General features: G+C 47.0%; 1 protein-coding gene across 1 annotated transcript; it reads left to right on the top strand.

The window, feature by feature from the left end:
- Positions 1 to 4407: 4407 nt before the first annotated feature.
- On the top strand, positions 4408 to 7219 carry LOC119364062 (protein XRI1-like). The gene is made up of 9 exons (XM_037629464.1): positions 4408 to 4676; positions 5295 to 5347; positions 5438 to 5554; positions 5639 to 5775; positions 5863 to 5941; positions 6031 to 6133; positions 6221 to 6273; positions 6557 to 6637; positions 6741 to 7219. Exons 1-9 carry the CDS (start codon positions 4606 to 4608, stop codon positions 6989 to 6991), a joined length of 945 nt encoding a protein of 314 aa, XP_037485361.1. The 5' UTR covers positions 4408 to 4605; the 3' UTR covers positions 6992 to 7219.
- Positions 7220 to 19851: the final 12632 nt, after the last annotated feature.

Below are 19851 nucleotides of genomic sequence, written 5' to 3'. Positions count from 1 at the left end.
TCTTTGTATAGATTGTCTCTGTCAACATGCACATACTTTTTCAAACCAAAATCTGAAAGAGATTAAGAAAAAAAAGAGTACAAACAAGCACGAACTAGCATAAACATGTACGAAAAGTCCATCACAATCTGAATAACATCTCTGATTTTTACGAAAAACTCTCTAAAGCTTTTTCTTCCCTGTTATGACTGATCTTCAATTTACAAACTCACAGCAAAAAGAAGAGAAGAGAACGGGATCCATGGGGAGGCGTATGTCCAAAATAGCAACAGGGGAGCGCTTCCTCAAGTGCACTGCACACACATGTGCACAGACGGCGAATGCGCTGCTGCTCCATCGCTGGGAGGGTGCGTCGTCCTGCTGCTCCGGTGCAGGTGCCGTTGTTTTTTCTTCTTGAACTGAACCATCATTTCTATATAGGTACATTTTTTCATCACTAGTTTTACCAAAATGAAAGAAGGGAACCCAAAGAACTACATGTAATATTTCTGCACACATGTAACTGATCGAACTGGTCTAGGGATCAAGAACTGCGCAGATTTTTTCCTCCATAGGGTTAAAACATATTCACAAAAAAATCAGATAGCAATATGTTTGGCTATAAATTTTTCTGCTATATCAAAGACTTAACCAAGTTATGATCAGGTTCGCGTATTTTCAAGGAGGCAGAGTATACTTGATCAAAAAAAAAATCGTACACACATGAGACTATAAGCTACAATGGAATGTTAGTCTCAGAAATTATCTGATAAATTATGAAGACGCTAATAAATGAAAAACAGGGGGGAAACCCTCTCTGAATGTACTAAAAAACAGATCTCTGAATCTTAATCCACGTTCACTCTGAACTTCAGTACGCCTCAAAGCCCACTGTGTGATCCCCCGCCGAAAAATTGGACGAGTTGATTTCTCATCGTGGCACTGCCAGAAGCCAAGGCGCACAAATAAGGAATGGGAGCAGGACACGCCGGCGGTTCTACTACTCCATGCGACAGAGTTCAATCATCCTAAAGGGGAGGAGGAAGCAGGAAGAGGAGGAAGTTCAGTACGCGTGAGGAGAGAAGGTCACCTGTAGAATATGAACACAGGCAGGTGGATGGCGATAGAGGTGGTGTGCTGCTGCGGACGGAGCCAAGCGGAGGCAGGAGATCGGCCACGGGGGCGGCGTCTCGGCGCACATTTTTTGGCACCTAGATAACAAGATTTATATAGAAGTAGATACAGATCAAAGGGAGAACGCATGCGTACATTTTTAGTTCCTACAAGTGGATACATATCAAAACAAGAACACATGCGTACCATGAAGTTAAAAATTAGCTGGTCCAGGGAAGGTCGAGGTGGCGCCCGTGAGAAGGTCAACTAATCGGAGAGAGCGGAGGCAGAGCATGAGGATGCGTGGGCAGATGTAGAAGTTACAGGGGCTCTCCGGTTGTGCTCCCGTACGGAAGCCAGCGAGTAGATGAGGTGGCGACGGCCAACTGCAGCAGCTTGCAGATGCACGGGGTACTTGCCAGCCTCGGTGCCACGCACGACAGTGGATTGGGTGGGGCTATGGGAGAAGGCTTGCGGTGGATCGGGGGCCATGGGAGGAGGACGGCGCGCGGCCGCGGGAGAAGATGGCCGGCAGGGCTGCCGGATGAGGAGAGGTTGGCGGGGCGGTAAGGAGTAGCAGCAGCGTCTAGGGGATCTGGCGGACCGCGCGCCGGCGGCTGGTGGCGGGATTGGTCACGGGGCGGACCCGTGGGCGGCAGCAGCGCGCGGGATTCCGGTGATCCAGCGACGCGCGGCGGTGCTGGGATCTGGCGGCGCCTGGAGGCACGTCCGGCCGGGGGGAGGAGGGGCGGCGGCGGGTGATGCGCCAGGGGCGTTGGCCACCGACGGGAGGTGGTCGGGTGGATCGGGAAAAAGGTCATGCGGGAGTGGGTGGGCCGGAAGGCTTTTTTGCAGTTTGGGCAGTCCGGCAACACCGCGTCGCGCCTATATAGCGCCGCTGCGACGCAGTGTTGCCGGACTGCCCAAACTGCCTCTTTGGTAGTGGAATTTTTGTGATATTTGAATTGTAAAGACCGTGGCATATGGCAGTGCATGTATGACATGAATTCATATGCTTACGACGACACTATATGTGCTTCTATTCCAGAAATGGACTGCTAGGGTATATATGTGCAATAATACCACATATGGAGCCTTATAGTGGATATTCCCTTTTTTGTCCTCCGTAGAGAATCATGGCGGATTTATGGGTTATTATGCTCGGGATGATTTTGGCAGCCTCTATAAATCCATCGACAACTTCAACCCTAGGATACCGACCCAACATGGTGACGTATTAATGATTTCCTATCTGTGAAAAAAGGCAGGTCGGCTTTGGCAAAAGGAGAGAGTTGGATGCGGCATGCCATCTACTAGTTGTAGTGGTTAACAATAGATGGTTCCCCAAGGGCTTACTTGCATTATTATTTTTGCTGGGGTGTTCCTGTAATGGTAGATTTCTAATATATTGAGTCGGGTGCTCTTTTGCAAAGAAAAAGAAGTATCTCGATGTGTAGCCAAGAGAGGTTACATTGACACTTCCATGTGGCCAAGCCTACGAATACTTCGACGAAGACAAAAGAACATGAGTTTCAAAAATTGTCTTTCCTGTTTAAGCATTTTCCGATGGAATACTCATTTGACTTTGCGTGGTATGATGCATACATCTTGGTTATGTGTTTTCATATTTTTTTGGGTGCTTTTTGAATTTTCGTAGCATGTTATAGCTGGCCGCCGGGAGCAACGTGCTACCGGGCCTTGTCAGCAACTTAGGAGGCGACGTAGGGACATGTGGATGGGGGGGGGGGTGAGCTGTGTGTAACTGATTTGGTTGCATGCATAATACCACAAGGAAGGGTCCACACATGTGGCCGTTTTTTCTTTCACCTTTTCCCCACAAAATAGTTCTAAAATTTGAAAGCTCCATTTTTTGAATTTTAAATTTCCGGAAGTTCAAAATTATTGAATTTTGGATTCATAATTTTGAATTTTAAATATCTCCAAAATTTCGTACTCGAAATGTTAAATTTTGGAAAGTTCAAAATTTCAAAACTCATGGAAGTTTCAAATTCCAAAAATTGGGGCAAGATTTTTTTTAAATTGGTACCATATTTTCAGAAGTCACCAAAAAGAATGAAAAGCGCCAAAAAAAGAGTCAGCACAAAGGGATGGTCATAAAAGTAGCACCACATATTTGCTTCATATTCTTTTCAATCTTGCTAAGTGCAGCTTGAAGGTTTATTCTGGTCAAGTTTGCATGACATTGCGGCATTATCTCTCTCCCCATTTGCAACGAACCTACATAACCACTATTTGTACTAGAAAAACACACCGTCCAAATAGCAGTTTGCATTACCATACACTTAACCATCCCCACAGAACAAAGGATAGAGGTCATATTCTTCTTTCCCACATGCGCAACACTCTTCTCCCCTCCGCACCGTGTATGCATCTGCCCCCTAGATCCGGCGAAAGGTGACATCGGATCAGGCCACTGCCATGCCTCGGTCAGACATCTCCTTAGCCCGACTTGGAGCCTATCACCCCTTCGGCCACGATGCCTTGCCACCTTGTTGTCGGCGCCACCACCTCGTGGATTGCTCTTAGCGGTGGCCGTCATCGTTGGCCTTGACACGCAGGTAAGCTTTCTTCCCTCCCCCCTCTCATTTTTTTTACTTCTTTCATTCGTTTGCTTCCGCTTTCCTCCTTCCTCTCCTGGACATGTCATGCCATTGGATAGGAATTGAGTGCTCGCTATATGTGTATTCCCAACAATAACATGGCAGGGTATAATTTATCAAATGGTCAGACCCACAACCCCTCTTTTTGGGAGGGGCATTTAACCTACATTTTAGGATTGCACTAGAACATTTGCTTGACACATGTCCACCAAGCACTTGGTGTGCATTTGGTAACTTAGCAGACAGTTGTGTCACATTATCAAACAATCGTGTAGTTTTTTTTTTCTTTGCGGGGTAAACAATCGTGTAGTTGGTTGTCCATGGTCTCGTTACCACCAGCAAAAGATGGATGATAATTTGCATTTTGCTTATGTGAGTGTGCGATGCGCTAGCAAACGAACGGTGCGTTTTCCTTTTCAACAAACGAAGGGTAAGTATTAAAGTATACAGCCAATGGAAACGAGCTGGCGAAAAACTTAAAGAAAAAATAATATTGTAGCTAGCTGGACCTTGCCAAATCCCTGGCCCGGGCTTTGGCATTTTGGCAATGCCATCACTGTTCTGCGAGCCGTGCGACAACAACGCAAAGGTGGCAAAGCGGCGCGAACACCCAGGGCTAACGGCCTCTTCGGCAGGCAGCCCACCCGGCCCCGCTCGTGCCCACCGAATTTTCCATTCTGCATTTCTTTCTATTTTCTTTCTCCCCTTTCTCTCTCTCGCCCACCTCGGTCTCTCGGACTACAAATGCGGCGCTACCCGAGCCACTGCGGAATCGAGTAGACAGCGGAGGAGCAGTGTTTCTGTCTGTCTCCCCGTCCACTAGAGTCAAAGGAGAGGGAGGGGAGGGGGGGTCCCGTCGCAACGGCTAGTCGGGGCAGGCCTTCCGGGGCCGATGGACCCGCGCCGCGACGGAGGCGGAGGCGGAGGCGGCGCCTCCGGCGATGGCGACGGCAACAACCAAATGTGCGTGCTGCGGGGGGTGCGGGTTCCTGTTGTCGGTTGCTGTCGCGCCGGTTCTCGCGCTGTGATTTCTCGGGCGGTTTTGGAGGATTTGTTGGATGGAGGGGATCGACTGGGGTTTGGTAGGGTCTTGAGACTAGGATGGGCACGAGGGACTAGAATCTGCTGGGCGTAATGGGGATTTCGGGAGTTCCGTGGCTGCTCCTTCTGCCGATCCGAAAATAGAGGGATCTTGCCGTCGATTTGCTAGATTAGAAGATCCTTGGGTGCCCCGTTTGTGTCTATGGAGTGTCGAACTCGATTTACTTTGTTCGATTGGGGCGTCCTCCTGCACCGATGCATGCTCCTGCTGTTGCTTTTGATGCAAATGAGATAATAGGAGGATTGTGTAAAGTTTGTGTGTTTAAAACTGGATCGAGATATTCTTGGCTCTGAGGGGTCGAAATGGGAGCATACTGATGCTGGGTTGGTCATACTTCGTGGCGTGTTTTTCGTTTGTGCAACTGAAACTAAACCATGTCTCGACTGTCCACAGAACTGAGTACCCGTCAGAAATTTCACAACTATTTCAATGTATTACATTAGTTGAACTTATGCCTGATCTCATATTGCTTGCTGCAGTCTGTGGGATTGGCAAGAGAAGGAGCATGGCGAACCTAGTGATGGCAATCATGGTACATCGCTCAAACCCATAACCAACATCCATGTCAGAACTGCCAATAATTTTTGGACTTACTGTATCATTATTATTATTTTCTCAAAAGATGTTGCTAAGTTCGTGTGGGATTGCCTCAACCGAGATGATGATGATGATGAGCTACTTGGATTACTGGGAAATCAAACTCCTCTGCGAGACTGCCGGGCCTTCTTTGATATTGGGGGTAGGAAACTTCTTTTTTCAGAGAATTATCGGCACTATACTACTCTTGAAGTTTTGCTTAAAGGAATAAGGTTAATTGTGCCAGATATCACTTGCAAGGAGACACTAGACCTGGAGGAGTCTCGGGAATCAAAGCGGCGACGCGTGTTGGAGTACCCTTCTGAGGTTAAGCAGCCAGAAGTTGGTGATCATGGAATGTGTTCTAATTTTGTCACATCTGAGGTGGTTCACTAGTAGCTGGCTATGTTCGAAGTTCATCTATTTTTTGCTTGCTTACACTATTGCGTCCTTTGTTGATCAATATCTCAGGTAGCAGAGACTTCATTGCTTTGCACTGATGAACCACAGAGTTTAAACTGGAATATGCAGCTCAATTCAGATGATTTAGGTTCATCCTTTTACCACATACGGCTTATTGCCTGGCAGCTGCCTACTGCCATGCCTTTTCTGTTTGCTAAATGGATATTTTTGTATCAGATAAGTTCAGTTCCTTGTCTAATGAAGCATCCTACGAGCCATCAGATAATCAATTGGATAATTACTCTGAAGGAGCTACTATGTACTACACGCCTGATCAAATGTTAGTTCCTATCTGGTTCCGTTAAAGCCAATTTGCTTTTAGTTCACATTCTTTTTGAATCATGACAAGTTCATATTTTGTTTGTAGGCCTTCTAGCCAGGAGAGCGTTACATACATTGGTTGTCAAACCGATGTGCCAGGTCGGTAGAAAGTGCATTTTCTATGTCATCTTTGAGATTTAAAAAAAGTTTCATCCAATATTTCTGTCAGGGTTTCCAGTCTATGCATATATTTGCCATATTGTCAGTATTTGTCCTGGAAATGTTTGTAAAGAGTATTCTGTTTTGTATCTTCTTTGCAATTGCATTGCGGTGTACTTGCAATTGGTGCAACTTGCTGTTGTTTGGCGATCATAGTGACTTGCTAAAGCAGAATTTGTGTAGCTTTGTCCAGCTATTTACTTGTTCTTTCTATCTATGACAGGAACAAGTGAGATTGCTCCGGTGACAGAAAGTCTCATAATGCATGAGACTAGGAAACTTTCTACGCTCAAAGTATCTAAAGGTATTTAAGTTTTAGATAGTATCTTATTATTCATCAACTTACCTTACACACTTGAACCTCTAGTTCTATATATGTTGATCATTTGGCTTTGCTTCCCTATTAGGAGGAAGCTCGATGATCAAGGCGAAGCAAAATGTAACTACATCTATAGCATACCCTTTTACCCTTATCAAACCATCTTGGGAAGGAGATGTCACTCTCAAGGATATAAATCAGCGCATCCATGCTCCTCCAAAGAAGCCTCCAGAAATCCTGGAAACTTCAGCTTTCTCTGGGAAACCCGTCATTGGCAAGACAAGAATCAGAACAGAAGGTGGGAAAGGCAGCATCACAATACTAAGAACCAAGGGCTGAGAATGATTACAGCTTATTTAACAGCCATTCCCTCGATTGCTTTCAAGAATTTGGTCTTCTTGTGCAGGCCTCAATAGCATTTCGATTTTTCTTGGTCACAATTTTTGTGCCATATGTTCAGAGTTACTGTGGATGGCCAACTCGTTGTTCAAAGATTCAGCATTCATCTGGTGTATTTTAGTGGCATGCGGCTAATGATATATATATGGAAATTTGAGTTCAGAATTAGCTCCTTCTACTTTCACTTCTCTTTCATGTTCTTATGGTCTCCTGAAAATTGCCTGGTGGTTCAACGTACAAATTATGGTATCGGCTTGATCACTGTCAGATCTTAAATTTGAGTGGCCCCGGTGAGAACCAGAATTGCACCGGGGGAATTAATTCGAAATAAAGTTGATTTCCAGTCAGGAAAAAAATGAAGCATGAGTACTTAGAGCATATCTAGCTCTTCCCCCCAAAGTCATTAATCTCCAAAACAATGGTTTTGTAGCTCTTCATCTCCCAAAACTGACCGCTCTAGCCCATTTTTGCTATAAGAAAATACGAAGTCTCAACAAATTTAGGCTAGCCCGAGCATCCCTCTTGGCCTTGACCCGCCTTGCGGCATCATTTGCATCCCCCCTCTCCCCAGCCTCACCGCCCTCTCCCCCACCTTCTCATGCCTCATCGGTGCCAAAATTAATCGGTTTCGTCGTCGCCGCCAAGCCCCAATTTGGCCGGGACGGGGCCGCCCGAGCTCAAAGATGACGTATGAGACATGTGCGTGACCACACGCCAGTCGATGACGCCGGAATTAGCCTACTTTACCGCTGCCATGGCCGAACTCGTTGCTTCCTCGGGCTCCCGTGCGGCGTCGGCGAGCCCAGTAATTGACCATCGGCAGCCTCCTCCAGTCCAGTCCTAGTTGGCGCTCCGTCGTCGTGTGTAGGAACGAAGTGTGTCTAGGGGGGGGGGGTGAATGGAAGTTCTGAAATTTCAAAACTCTCAGAACCCAGCAGCGGAGCGAATGAAAAACATTTTATAGTGAGCGAATACAAAGTACCGAATGGAAACTAAAGGCATGCATCGAGACAAATCACATGATTGAAATAGTTCGAATGTAAAGAGGAGAAGTAGAGGTAACCGGTAATGCTCGATGACGACAAGAATTTGGTAGACCAATTCATCCTTCTGCACAAGAACTACGTCTGGTTGGAGGGGTTGTGACTTAACACGAAAGATAAACTCTCCTCGCCCTATTCTCATCGACAATTGGTTCGTCAACCAATGTCGATCACTCGTGGTAGATACTTGAGACGATCCCCAAACCTTTATAGACTCCGAGAACCACAATTACACTTGGTTTCTGAAGAAATTGATACCTAACCGTCTAGAGAGTTTGCAGCTCTCAAGAGTAATAGGTGGAGCGTACTGGACTTATATTCGAGTGATGCTGAACCACTATCTAATTTTTCGGCTCTAGGGGTCTTCTCTCGGTGGATTTTAAACTCAAATCACTTTGGAGAGGGGGTTGCTCAACAATATTCTCACAATCAAACGGAGCAGCTGCCGGACAACGCCGGTGCGGAGTGGCTATTTATAGCCGCAACCTTCTTTGGTGGGAAATGACCATTTTGGACACGCGGTCCAGCCAATGGCCAACTGACACGTTTACAACGGTCGGATTTCAAAGAGCAATGGTAACATTACTTGAGGACCAAGTAATGCTAACTCCTCGGTTAGAGACAAATCTCTCGCAGCAAAGAAGATCATAGTCTTTTGCTAGCAAGAATTTGCTCGGAACACAAAGAGATTTCTCTCGCAACCTTCATAGGATTTGGGTTTAGCATAAGAGAATCGAAGCTTCGAACGCTACACCCCTCTTAGTAGTACAGTGGTCCTATGACTCAACAAAGAGAAGAAAAACAACGAAATGAATGCTACGTCTTCACTTCGTCTTCAATCTTCTCGGTCGCGGTCACTTCCTTCGGACGAGCACCGAACCAATTGCTTCCGTCAGCAATTTTTGAGGGGTCACTATTGTTATCATAATCTTCGGTGATAACCTTCACTGCTACGCAGGGGATTATCTTCGGCGTTTGAATCAAACTCCTCTTGATTCCAGGGACCTGTTACTCTGTGTGCACTAGCAAACACATAAGTTCCATACTGTTTATGTCAACAAATTCCAAAACATAAAGAGGAAAATTGTTGCACCAACAATCTCCCCCTTTCTGGACGGTTGTTGACCAAACAGATAATCATCAAAGTGAAGATAGATAAGTGATAAGTAATTCCAACAAGAGTGAATAAGTGTTACTTTGCTCGATGATGAAATAGACTCCCCCTAAATGTATGCTGGAATAAAGATATGAGATTAATTGTCCTGCAAGTATTGAACTATATAGATGAAATTTCAATCATTCGAGACAATGATTCGCACCGACGACATATAATCCATCGAGATTGCAGTGCTATCATTCATAACTTCCGATAATAATTCCACCTGCAAAACAAATGCTTCGAGAGAAATGGTGCAGCATGAGGGGTTATTAATATTACAACACATAAGTTTTATAGCTTGGAGCAGATAGTCTTTAACCAGAAGTTTCAAACACATACGAAACCAAACCAAAGAAACACAGAAAGCAAATCTATCGATACTCAATGTAATTCTTCCCCTTTTTGCCAACTAGTGTCAAAAAGGTGATGATAACATGAGTGCAGAAGTGCATAACTTGGTTCACTCGACGACATCTCTAGAAGAACTGTCCAAGGCCATTTCGTCTTCGGAAGTGACTAGATTGGCTTCATCTTCAGCAGTAGTGGTTTTTCCTTCAGGGAGAACAACTTGGGGCTGAGAGGACGAGGACATATTTGGGTCAGCCACATGAGGAACACGGGATAGTACATTGCCTTCGGTAGGTTTCTCTGTCAATGAAGTGGCTTTAGATTCTTTAATCAGTTTGCAAAGCTTGAGATGTAGAAGATCAGTTGTTGGCTCACGACCTGGAAGAGGAGGAGTAATCCGCTCTTGGAAATCATCAATAGTGAAGCCTTTGTCAATATAATCATAGAGCTCTTGGAGATTGACTTTCAGGAGTTGTTTCTCGGTGAAGAACTTGCGAAGCAATTTCCAGAGCCTCTTCTTATTTTCATATGCAATCAGATGCACGATTCTGGTTTGATTGTTCATATCATTTAGCTCGGAGGTGAGATGTTCTTTTCTGCGTCAATCCTCAGTGATGTGCTGCAGCAGCAGTTGTTCTGTGCACAAACTAACTTCGAGTTGCGAAGGAGGTTGAGGTGTAAACTTTCGGTCGCGCTGAGGTAGATGTGGCCCATCAAAGTGCTTGTGATAATCTTGAGGTCTTGATGCAGACTATTACCCGAAGAAATATCTTCCATGATTTGCAAGGTATCACGAAAAGGAGGTATGAAGCTTTTATGACTTTCCTTCGCCAGATATTTGGTGCGCATGGCATGATGAATAATCTTCTGGATCCATGGCACGAAAACTTTGAGGTAGAAGGGGTATTGAGCGCCAATCCTTCAGAATATGCAGAAACATGTCCTCAACATCGAAGATATATCGCTCAGAGATTGCATAGATAGTATTCCAAAGAACATCTAAAATGGACTTACCTGAATTCATCCCGGCCAGAGGGCAAATAGTGTAAGAGAGCATGTGATACAACGTCTGATTCTCGAATGTTAAATGTTGTGGATAGGGAGGACCAATATAGTCATGAATCTTTTCTTGATCCATAGTGCAATGAAAAGTTTCATCTGATATGTCAATGTTGTGCACTCAAATTTCATTGACACCATGCTCAAAGCGAGGGAAATGGAAGTGCAAGACAAAATCTGTTGTAGTGCATTTGATGCATTTTCCTTCGGTCACCCACTCCATAATCCATTTTGTGCTGTCAGATTCATCACCAGAGATATACAAAGTAGCATAGAACTCAAGAACAATCTCTTTGTTCCAAGGATGCTTGAATTCGAATACCTTGGTGAGGCAGAAATCATTCAGATCTTGCAGCAACTGATTGAAGCGTCCAATGTTTCGCATAGCAGGGATGTTTGGGTCTTCATGAGGAAATATCTTTCTGCTCTCATAGAGGACCCGAGAGTAATGGATGGCATGTTCTTTTGTCCAGAAGCGAGGCGATTCCGAAGTGCGCGGCCCATCATATGGACTTTCTTGAAAGAATTTGGGATGCACATTCCGATTGAAAATAGGACCTTTGGCGCCTTCTCCCGACGAGAACAAAGGAAGTTCTTCACGAGGGGATGGGTATTTGAGTTCGTATTTAAGTGAGAGAGCTTCATCGCCATAAATAACGGAGTCGGTACGACAAGCAGAAACAGATTTTTGTTCGGAGGGACTGACATCTTGCATTCCTGGCACTGTGTCGATGGATAACTTCAATGAGGCTGATGGAGTTGCTGGCACAATAGAGGGAGTTGCAGAGGCAGTAGGCAATAGAGCAGGTTTCTTTACTGTAGGCACTGAGGTGGAATCAGGCACTGGTGGTGGTTGAGAATGTCCCACTAGAATCTGTTGTTGCTGAACAGTTTGAGAGTATGAGACCTTTGATGTTTCATGAGCAGGAGAAGCTTGGGGCTCGGAGCGAGGGATTTCACCTTCCTCAGAAACAGTTCACTGGGATGGAATATTAGCTCTAGTAGGGGAGGCCACAGGCACTGATTCATTTGGCCTTGGCGAGGGAGGAGCATCCGAAACTTTAACTAGGGGTTGCGAAGGAATAGCTGGCTCAGGAGATTTTTCTTTCTGAGGATGAGCCTCTGGGTGATCAGGTGACTTTTCTGTTGGAGCGGGAGGTACATTTTTCTTCGCAATTTTCTTTTGGTGCTTCTTCTTTTGCTGAGCTACTTGATCAATATGGCCTTTGACAAGATCATCGTAGATAGTAACCTTTGCTTGATGTTCATCATAGATCTTGCGAACAATTTCATCTAGATCCGTGTGAAAATGCAGCCTTCTGCTTCGAAGCAAAGTCATGGCATGGTTGATGTCCTTGTAGGAGTCTTCGATTGCTTTAATGAGAAATTTGGAAGAGGAAGTTTTCATCCGACCATCAAGGTCATTTAATTTGGCAGTGAGAGTGTTGATTTGAACTGCATCTTCTCTCATTTCTTGAATAACAGTAGTGTCCTGTGAAATAACTTGAGGAGGGATAGGCAAAGAGGACAGTTCACAATCCAATGGATTGTCCACAAACTTATCAAGTTGTTCCTTCATGAACACATGATTATAATAGTGAGGAGCATCAGACTTGGCTGTAGGAGCAGTTTGCACTGGAACTTTCTCAGAGGGAGGTTTAGACGCCAACGACTGAATTAAAGTGGGAGCAAATTTAGCAGCCTTCTCCTTCGAAGCAGTAGTTTGAGGAGCATTATGCTCGGTAGTATGTGCTTTGAATTTCTTCAAGTCAGGCTTGAGAATATGTTCACCTGGCTTTGCAGTACTCACAGGAGAGTCAACTACCAAATCCTTCAAATTGATAGCATCTGGATGAGGAGTTGTCAACATGCTGTTTCATAATGATAGTGGTAGGTGGAGTTTTCCTAGCAGTGATCTTCTTCGGTGGTGCTTCTGGAACCATAGGGACCCGAAGATCAGGCAACATCGTTGAAGTGGTGATATTCACTTGCTCACTGAGAGTAGCAGCAACTTCATCCTTTATGAGAGGTGGATCATCTTCATCCAAAGATTCATCGGCTGGTTCAGCCTTTCTCTTATTTGGTGCACTCTTCCTCTTTGATGCAGCATTGCTGGGATCATGCTTGCGTTTGGAGCGACCTTCAGATTTTCCTTCAGCCTTTTTCTTCTCTACATCATATTTGAGAAGGCGACGGTTTTCTTCTTCATGAGCCTTTTCCTTTTCATCCTTCTTATCTCTCTTGAGGGTATTTCGCTGACACTTAGCAAGTTCATCGAGATAGGATTCGGGTGTGCTAAGGGAAGACTCATGAGCATTAGGTGGTGGCGGCAGTCTCTCTTGGGGACCATTTGGTTTGATGAGAGCAATTTCCCGGCAGTCACCCCATGGTGGATGAAATTCAATTGAGCAAACCGAGGATGAACAAGTTCATAAGTGAACCATTTTCGCACCCAGTGACGTCGAATCCATTACAAACGCTTATCCCTCTGCTGCTTAGTTTCTCTAGGAGCAGTATTATAAAGATCATGGAATATATTCAGCTGTGTTTGGATATGGTTGTCTGCCACCCTTCTTCTTTTCCGGAGCATTCTCTTCTTGCTCGTCGGCATTTTGCTCGGTTCTCTTATGCTTGCTGGTTGATGGGCCTACCGTTGGGCCCTTTGCATTCGGAGATTTGGATTCATCTGTTGTACCCAGAACAACATCATCGTCGTCATCCATGCTCACTGGTCGAGCAGAATCCTCAACTGATTACGAAACTACGGCATCACGGGGAGGAAAATAATCTGCGGCGGCGAGGGACTTCGGCGACCTCTTTCCGGCAGCAAAGCGGCGAAAATGATCGATGGCGTCGAGCTCAAGGTGGAGCAGTGCATAGGGCTTTGGAAAGAGATAGTGACGAAGAGGAGAAGTGGATGTGGGAGCGGTGGTGATGCAGTATATATACATGCGAGGAGAAATAACCGCATCAGGTGAATTTGATTGGATGGCCACAAACAAAGGACTATTGCGATTCAACGGCCCAGGTAGAACAACAGTTGATGAAGAGCACGTGGCAACCGTCATCAAAGACCGTGGTCCTGACTTGAGCGGGAAACCCCAAATTTTGGACGGCTTTCGCCAAAACGATTTAAGTTCAAAACAAACCTTTAACATGGTCAAGGACACAAGATAAAGTTTCATTACTGAAACATCTCCGTCATATCTATAGTTTTTGATTGTTCCATGCCAATATTCTACAACTTTCATATACTTTTGGCAACTTTTTACATTATTTTTGGGACTAACATATTGATCCAATGCCCAGTGCCAGTTCCTATTTGTTGCATGTTTTATGTTTCGCAGAAACCCCATATCAAACAGAGTCCAAACGGGGTAAAAACGAACGGAGATTATTTTTGGAATATTTATGATTTTTGGGAAGAAAAATCAACGCGAGACGGTGCCCGAGGGGGCCACGAGGCAGGGGGCGCAGACGCGCCCCTGACCCTCGTGGGCACCCCGTATGGCGGTTGATGCTCTTCTTTTGCCGCAAGAAAGCTAATTTTTGAAGAAAAATCTGGGCGAAGGTTTCAATCCAATCGGGGTTGCGGATCTCCGGATATATAAGAAACGGTGAAAGGGCAGAATCTGGGAACGCAGAAACAGAGAGAGACAAAGAGACAGATCCAATCTCGGAGAGGCTCTCCCCCCTCCCACGCCATGGAGACCATGGAACAGAGGGGAAACCCTTCTCCCATCTAGGGAGAAGGTCAAGGAAGAAGAAGAAGAAGGGGGGCTCTCTCCCCCTTGCTTCCGGTGGCACTGGAACACCGCCGGAGGCCATCATCATCACCGCGATCTTCACCAACATCTCCATCACCTTCCCCCATCTATATTCAGCGGTCCACTCTCCCGCAACCCGCTGTACCCTCTACTTGAATATGGTGCTTTATGCTTCATATTATTATCCAATGATGTGTTGCCATCCCATGATGTCTGAGTAGAATTTTGTTGTCCTATCGGTGATTGGTGAATTGCTATGATTGGTTTAATTTGCTTGTGGTTATGTTGCTGTCCTATTGTGCCCTCCGTGTCGCGCAAGCGAGAGGGATTCCCGCTGTAGGGTGTTGCAATACGTTCATGATTCGCTTATAGTGGGCTGCTTGAGTGACAGAAGCATAAACCCGAGTAAGGGGGTTGTGGCGTTTGGGATAAAGGGGACTTGATACTTTAATTTTATGGTTGGGTTTTACCTTAATGATCTTTAATAGTTGCGGATGCTTGCTAGAGTTCCAATCATAAGTGCATATGATCCAAGAAGAGAAAGTATGTTAGCTTATGCCTCTCCCACATAAAACTTGCTATCGGTCTAGTAAAGTTGTCAATTGCTTAGGGACAAGCAAGCAACTAACGCTAGGCTATTACGGCTATTACACATATTACATCCACTGGGCATCAAAGTTCGCCACCAGTGCAAATATAGGGAACAAAGCAGCATATTACATACACTGGTTGTCTAAATTTCCCAGCGGTGCAAATAAATGCGGTAGGAAAACAAGTCCATAACTGAAACAACTTCAGAAGAGCTCAAGAAACGTTATCCTGGGTATCCACCATGCTGGCAATAAGCTTAGTAAGCTTATTAGCTTTGTCCTGTTTGGCGCTAAAATCCTCCAACGCTTGCCGTTGCACCAGAAAGTATGCATCTGAATGCTCTAGGGACTTACGCAGTCCTTCGGCTTCTTGTCGTAGCACCGCTGATCGATGTCTTTCAGCTTGTAGTTGAGACTCAAGAAACCAAACTGATTCAAACAGTGAGTTTGAATAGCTTGTGCCAGCGGTAGTGGCCAGTAACTCGAACACTAAACCAAGACAGGACTTTGGGGTTGTCTCACTATCTTCAAGATAGTTTTCCTTAGCTGTTTTATCAGCTTTGTTGGAGACCAACAAGGATGTCTCACTATCTTGAACCTTATCTGTATTACTTCCTTTACCATTGCTTAATAAGGCACTCTTCCCCAATATTCTGTCAGCATTCTAAAAGAAGAAACAAGAAGACACATAACAGGTTTAGCATGTACTAGTATATGAAACTCATTTCGGTGAACCAGTTCATTAGTAAGGTGGACATGATTAAACTACCAAGTCTTCTATTGCCAAGTAGTACATAATAAAAGCATCAAACAAACATATATCTATGTCCTATGGTCACTGCATTGTCTTGCCAAATCAAAATAGAGACACGGTTCAAATCATATCAGTTCAGGACAAAGCAGCACTGAAAGAATACAAAGCGTGGAAAACTACATGACACAACAAGATTTCATATGGGTACCACGGGTCTACATGTACAACACACTATTAACTCTGTTGTGATGCGAGTAATGTGCATGATATGAGAAGTCAAATGTATACACAACTGAAATTGAAATCAACAGAGCTATTTATAAGAGCAAACCTGTTAAAGAAACATGCGTAAATATACCTGTTGTGCCATTGGAGTTTCGATTGGATCCTTCAATTTAAAAATAAGTTTGTATGAGTAAACACAGTGATACAGGAGTAACGTAGTATGCACAATAGTAATGGAATCTTAAATGAGAACAATTGTTTTTCAGGTTTAAGCACTTATTCTACATGAACAGAGTACAGTAAGACGCAGGCATATAGTACTTAAAAAATAAAAAATGAGCTCATAGACCTTACCACATTCTTGGTTCGGGACCAGTACAGAACAGGCGTTCCCAGTCATTGTCCAGTAAATGTGTCTCACAAGAACATAAGGGAATTTGATGAGTTTTGTCGGCGTCCTGGACATGGGGGTACCTAGACTTGCCTGCCTGCGGCCCACTGCATGGCTCCATCGTCGGCCTGGTACGGCCCAGCTTCAGCATTGACAACTCAAGACCCTGACGAGGGCCCAAGCCTCACGAGGCGGATGATGCCAAGACCTCCAAGGGATCGGCCTCCTCAAGCTGGCTCCCGAGGGGCGGAGAGTTCTATGCAAGATGCACCTCACGAGGCTCAGCTGACGTGAGCCATGACGACCAAGGCCAGGCGGGCGCCAGCGGGCACAGAGCGCCAGTTTCCTCTTTGGTGCAAAGGAGCCAAGCGGCAGGCGTGGAGTCCTGATGAATCAACTAAAGGTTTTCATTTAGGTGCAACAAGACCAAGACCGCCAGGACGACAGGATGGAGGACATCACCGAGCCCACCGCAGCGTCATGACCAGAGGCTTTTCACAGGTGAACACCACTTTAGTCAGTATATGATGTACTACTTGCCCCCCTTCAAATCTGGCCGTTGTGGGATCCCTTCCCGCCAACATTTGGGAAGAAGACCAAGGCCACTATAAATAGGACTTAGCCAACACCAAAGAGGGGGGGGGGGACGGACGAACAAAGCAAATACATTCCACCTCACCAGCTCTCTTGAGATAAAAAACAACTCACCTCCCGAGGCCAGTTCATCCACTGTACTAGCTCATCCTCAGCCCTTCGAGGCAATCCACCAAAACGCTGGAGTAGGGTATTACACCACAAGGTGGCCCGAACCAGGATAAACTGCCGTGTCTCTCTATCCCTTTGAGCTTGACGCGCTAGGCTTAGGAAGATCGCGAGTAGGCAGGCTGGGTAGGATGACATCTCCGCATGCACCCCAGAGTTCGAACCTATCAAGGGTTTGTGGATGAAATCTGACATTTGGTGTGCCGGGTAGTGTCGGATTTAGGGTTCCGGCAAAACCCTTGAGGTTCGAACACTGGGGTGCGCACGAAGATTTCCCCCTACCGAATCTCACCCTCAACCTTGCCGCGATCTCTAAACTAATCTCGGTGAACTCACAACATAAGAGACACAAGATTTATACTGGTTTTGGCCACTGTAGTGGTGTAATACCCTACTCCAGTGTGGTGGTGGCGGATTACCTCTTGGGATGACGATGAACAGTACAAAGGAAGAACAGCCTCCTGAGGAGAGGTGTTCTTGTGCTTGGTGGGTGCGAGGATGAACTGAGCTCGTCCTCCCTCGGTCTGATTCAGTTCTCCCCTTGTCCTACTGTGGTGGCTAGTCCTATTTATAGAGGCCCTGGTCCTCTCCCCAAATATTGAGCGGGAAGGGATCCAACAACGGCCAATTTGAAAGGGGACAACTAGTACAAGATATCCTGACTAAAGGTGGTCTTCGCCTGTCAAAGGCGCTGGTGGTGACGCCGTCTTGGGCTCCACGATGACCTTCGTCCTACCATCCTGCTGGTCTTGGTCTTGTTGCACCGATATGGAAACCTTTGCCTGATGCCTCGGTACTCCGCGCCTGCGCTTGCCCCCCTTAGCACTAAAGGGGAAACGTGGACACTGCGCGAGCTGGCGCCCGCCTAGCGCCCGCTTGGCATTGGTCGTCATGGCTTGTGTCACGGGAACCTCACGAGGTATCCCTTGCCTTGATCTCTCCACCCCCTCGCGAGACCGCCTGGTGAGGCCGCTCCTGAGGAGGCCTTGTGTCGTCCGCCTCGCGTGGCTTGGCCCCTCGTGAGGGTCTTGAGTGTTGGTTGACGAAGATGGGCCGTACTTGGCCGCTGGTGGAGCCACGCCGCGGGCCACCGGCAGGCAAGTCTGGGGACCCCCGTTCCCAGAACACCGACAGTAGCCCCCGGGCCCAAGGCACGCTCGGACTTGGCTTAGAGGCAAAGCCAACGGGCAAGTGCGGAGTGCTGCGGGACCCAATAGCCTGCGGCCTTGGTCGATGCGTGGTGACTGATTGGATGTGGGCGTATCTGCTTCCCCACACTGCCTCGGCAACTGCCCGTCTGACAAAAAGGATGGCGTGGGAAACACTTGCCTTCATTGCTTTCCTTCGTCTTGCTCCAGATCCCCTTCCTCGCTCCTTCCTTTTGAAATCCCCAGATCTGCTCCAATTCTTCCCCTTGAGCAACCAATGGCGCCCCGGAAGGCCAAGGTCAGTGTGCCGCCAGCTTGGTACGAGCCGGCCCTTGACGCCCCCAATGTTTCGGAGAAGAACCTCACTGTCACGCGCCTTCTGACGGTGGGAGGGAGCAACAAGAGGGGGAAGACCGAGCTCCGGGTTGGCTCCGCCGCGCCAGAGCCTGCGGGAAGCACTTTCTTCCCCTTCTTCTTGGGCAGCGTTGCCGCGGGGTTGGTCCCCCTTTCTCTGACTTCTTCTACGAGGTCCTCGGCCATTACGGGCTGCAGGCACTGCACCTTCATCCCAACTCTGTTTTGCTCCTGTCGATTTTTGCCTACTACTGCGAGGCGCATGTCGGGGTGTTGCCGTTCGTGGCTTTGCTGCGCTACTTTTTCTTCCTCCGGATCAATGAAGGCCATACCACTGGATGCGCTAACTTCATCGCGGCCAGCAAGGCCAACTCGATCTCGAAGACCGGGAAGAAGGCGGACAACTTGAGGAGCAAATGGATCATGGTGGACGCCAAGTGCGTCCACCCACGCTTGGCGCTGCCGGTGGAGAAGCCCCAGTTTGACGAAGGGTGGTTGCGCGCGAAGCTCACCGACAGCCGGGCGGTGCTGGTGCTGGAGAGGATGAACGCCGACCTAAAGCCGGGCAACGCAAAGGCGGCAAAGCTGATGGGGGCCATGCTCCTGAGGGAGTTCCTGAGGCCTTGTTGGAGAAGTTCCGTGCCTTCGATCCTGCGTCCACGGCAGGCGGTGCTGCTGATCTTGCGGCCCCGGGTGGTGGTACAGGTGAAGGCGACGCCACCACGGGAGTGGAGTCCCTGGCGGGCGACGGGGATGTCCAAGGATGACTGACTTACAACTTCTTTCCTGCTTAATTCCTGCAATGTGCACCATGCCTCGTGGAGGCATTTAAACTTGCGTCTGGTATTGTGAAGACAATTATGGTTTATAATATTTACTTCGAGATTTTGCAGTTTTCTTCCTATTTGCTTTACGTTCTACGTCGGCAGGGCCTGGCCCCGCGCATACCTCAGCCGCCGTTGGCCCCGACCGGATCACCAGGACGGGACCAAGGAGTGACGGGCTACGTGACCAGTTAGGCTCCTGAGTCGCGATGCTCAGGAGTCCCCCTTGATGCGTAAACATCTTATAGGAAGGGAACGTAGGGGCAGATCTAGCATTCTACGTTGGCAGAGCCCGACCCCAGGCATACCTCAACCGCCGTTGGCCCCGACCGGATCACCAGGACGGGACCAAGGAGTGAGGGGCTATGTGACCAGT

Source organism: Triticum dicoccoides, chromosome 2B, assembly GCF_002162155.2.
Source record: "Triticum dicoccoides isolate Atlit2015 ecotype Zavitan chromosome 2B, WEW_v2.0, whole genome shotgun sequence".
Lineage (NCBI taxonomy): Eukaryota > Viridiplantae > Streptophyta > Magnoliopsida > Poales > Poaceae > Triticum > Triticum dicoccoides.
Note: the sequence above shows the minus strand (reverse complement) of the source record. Positions and strands in the feature narration are given on the sequence as shown.

Bases quoted from the DNA above. Each gene is read 5' to 3' on its own strand.
- LOC119364062 (XM_037629464.1), top strand. From the start codon at position 4,606: ATGGACCCGCGCCGCGACGGAGGCGGAGGCGGAGGCGGCGCCTCCGGC. The intron at 6,274-6,556 runs GTCGGTAGAAAG...TATCTATGACAG, and splicing joins TTGTCAAACCGATGTGCCAG to GAACAAGTGAGATTGCTCCG. The intron at 6,638-6,740 runs GTATTTAAGTTT...CTTCCCTATTAG, and splicing joins TACGCTCAAAGTATCTAAAG to GAGGAAGCTCGATGATCAAG.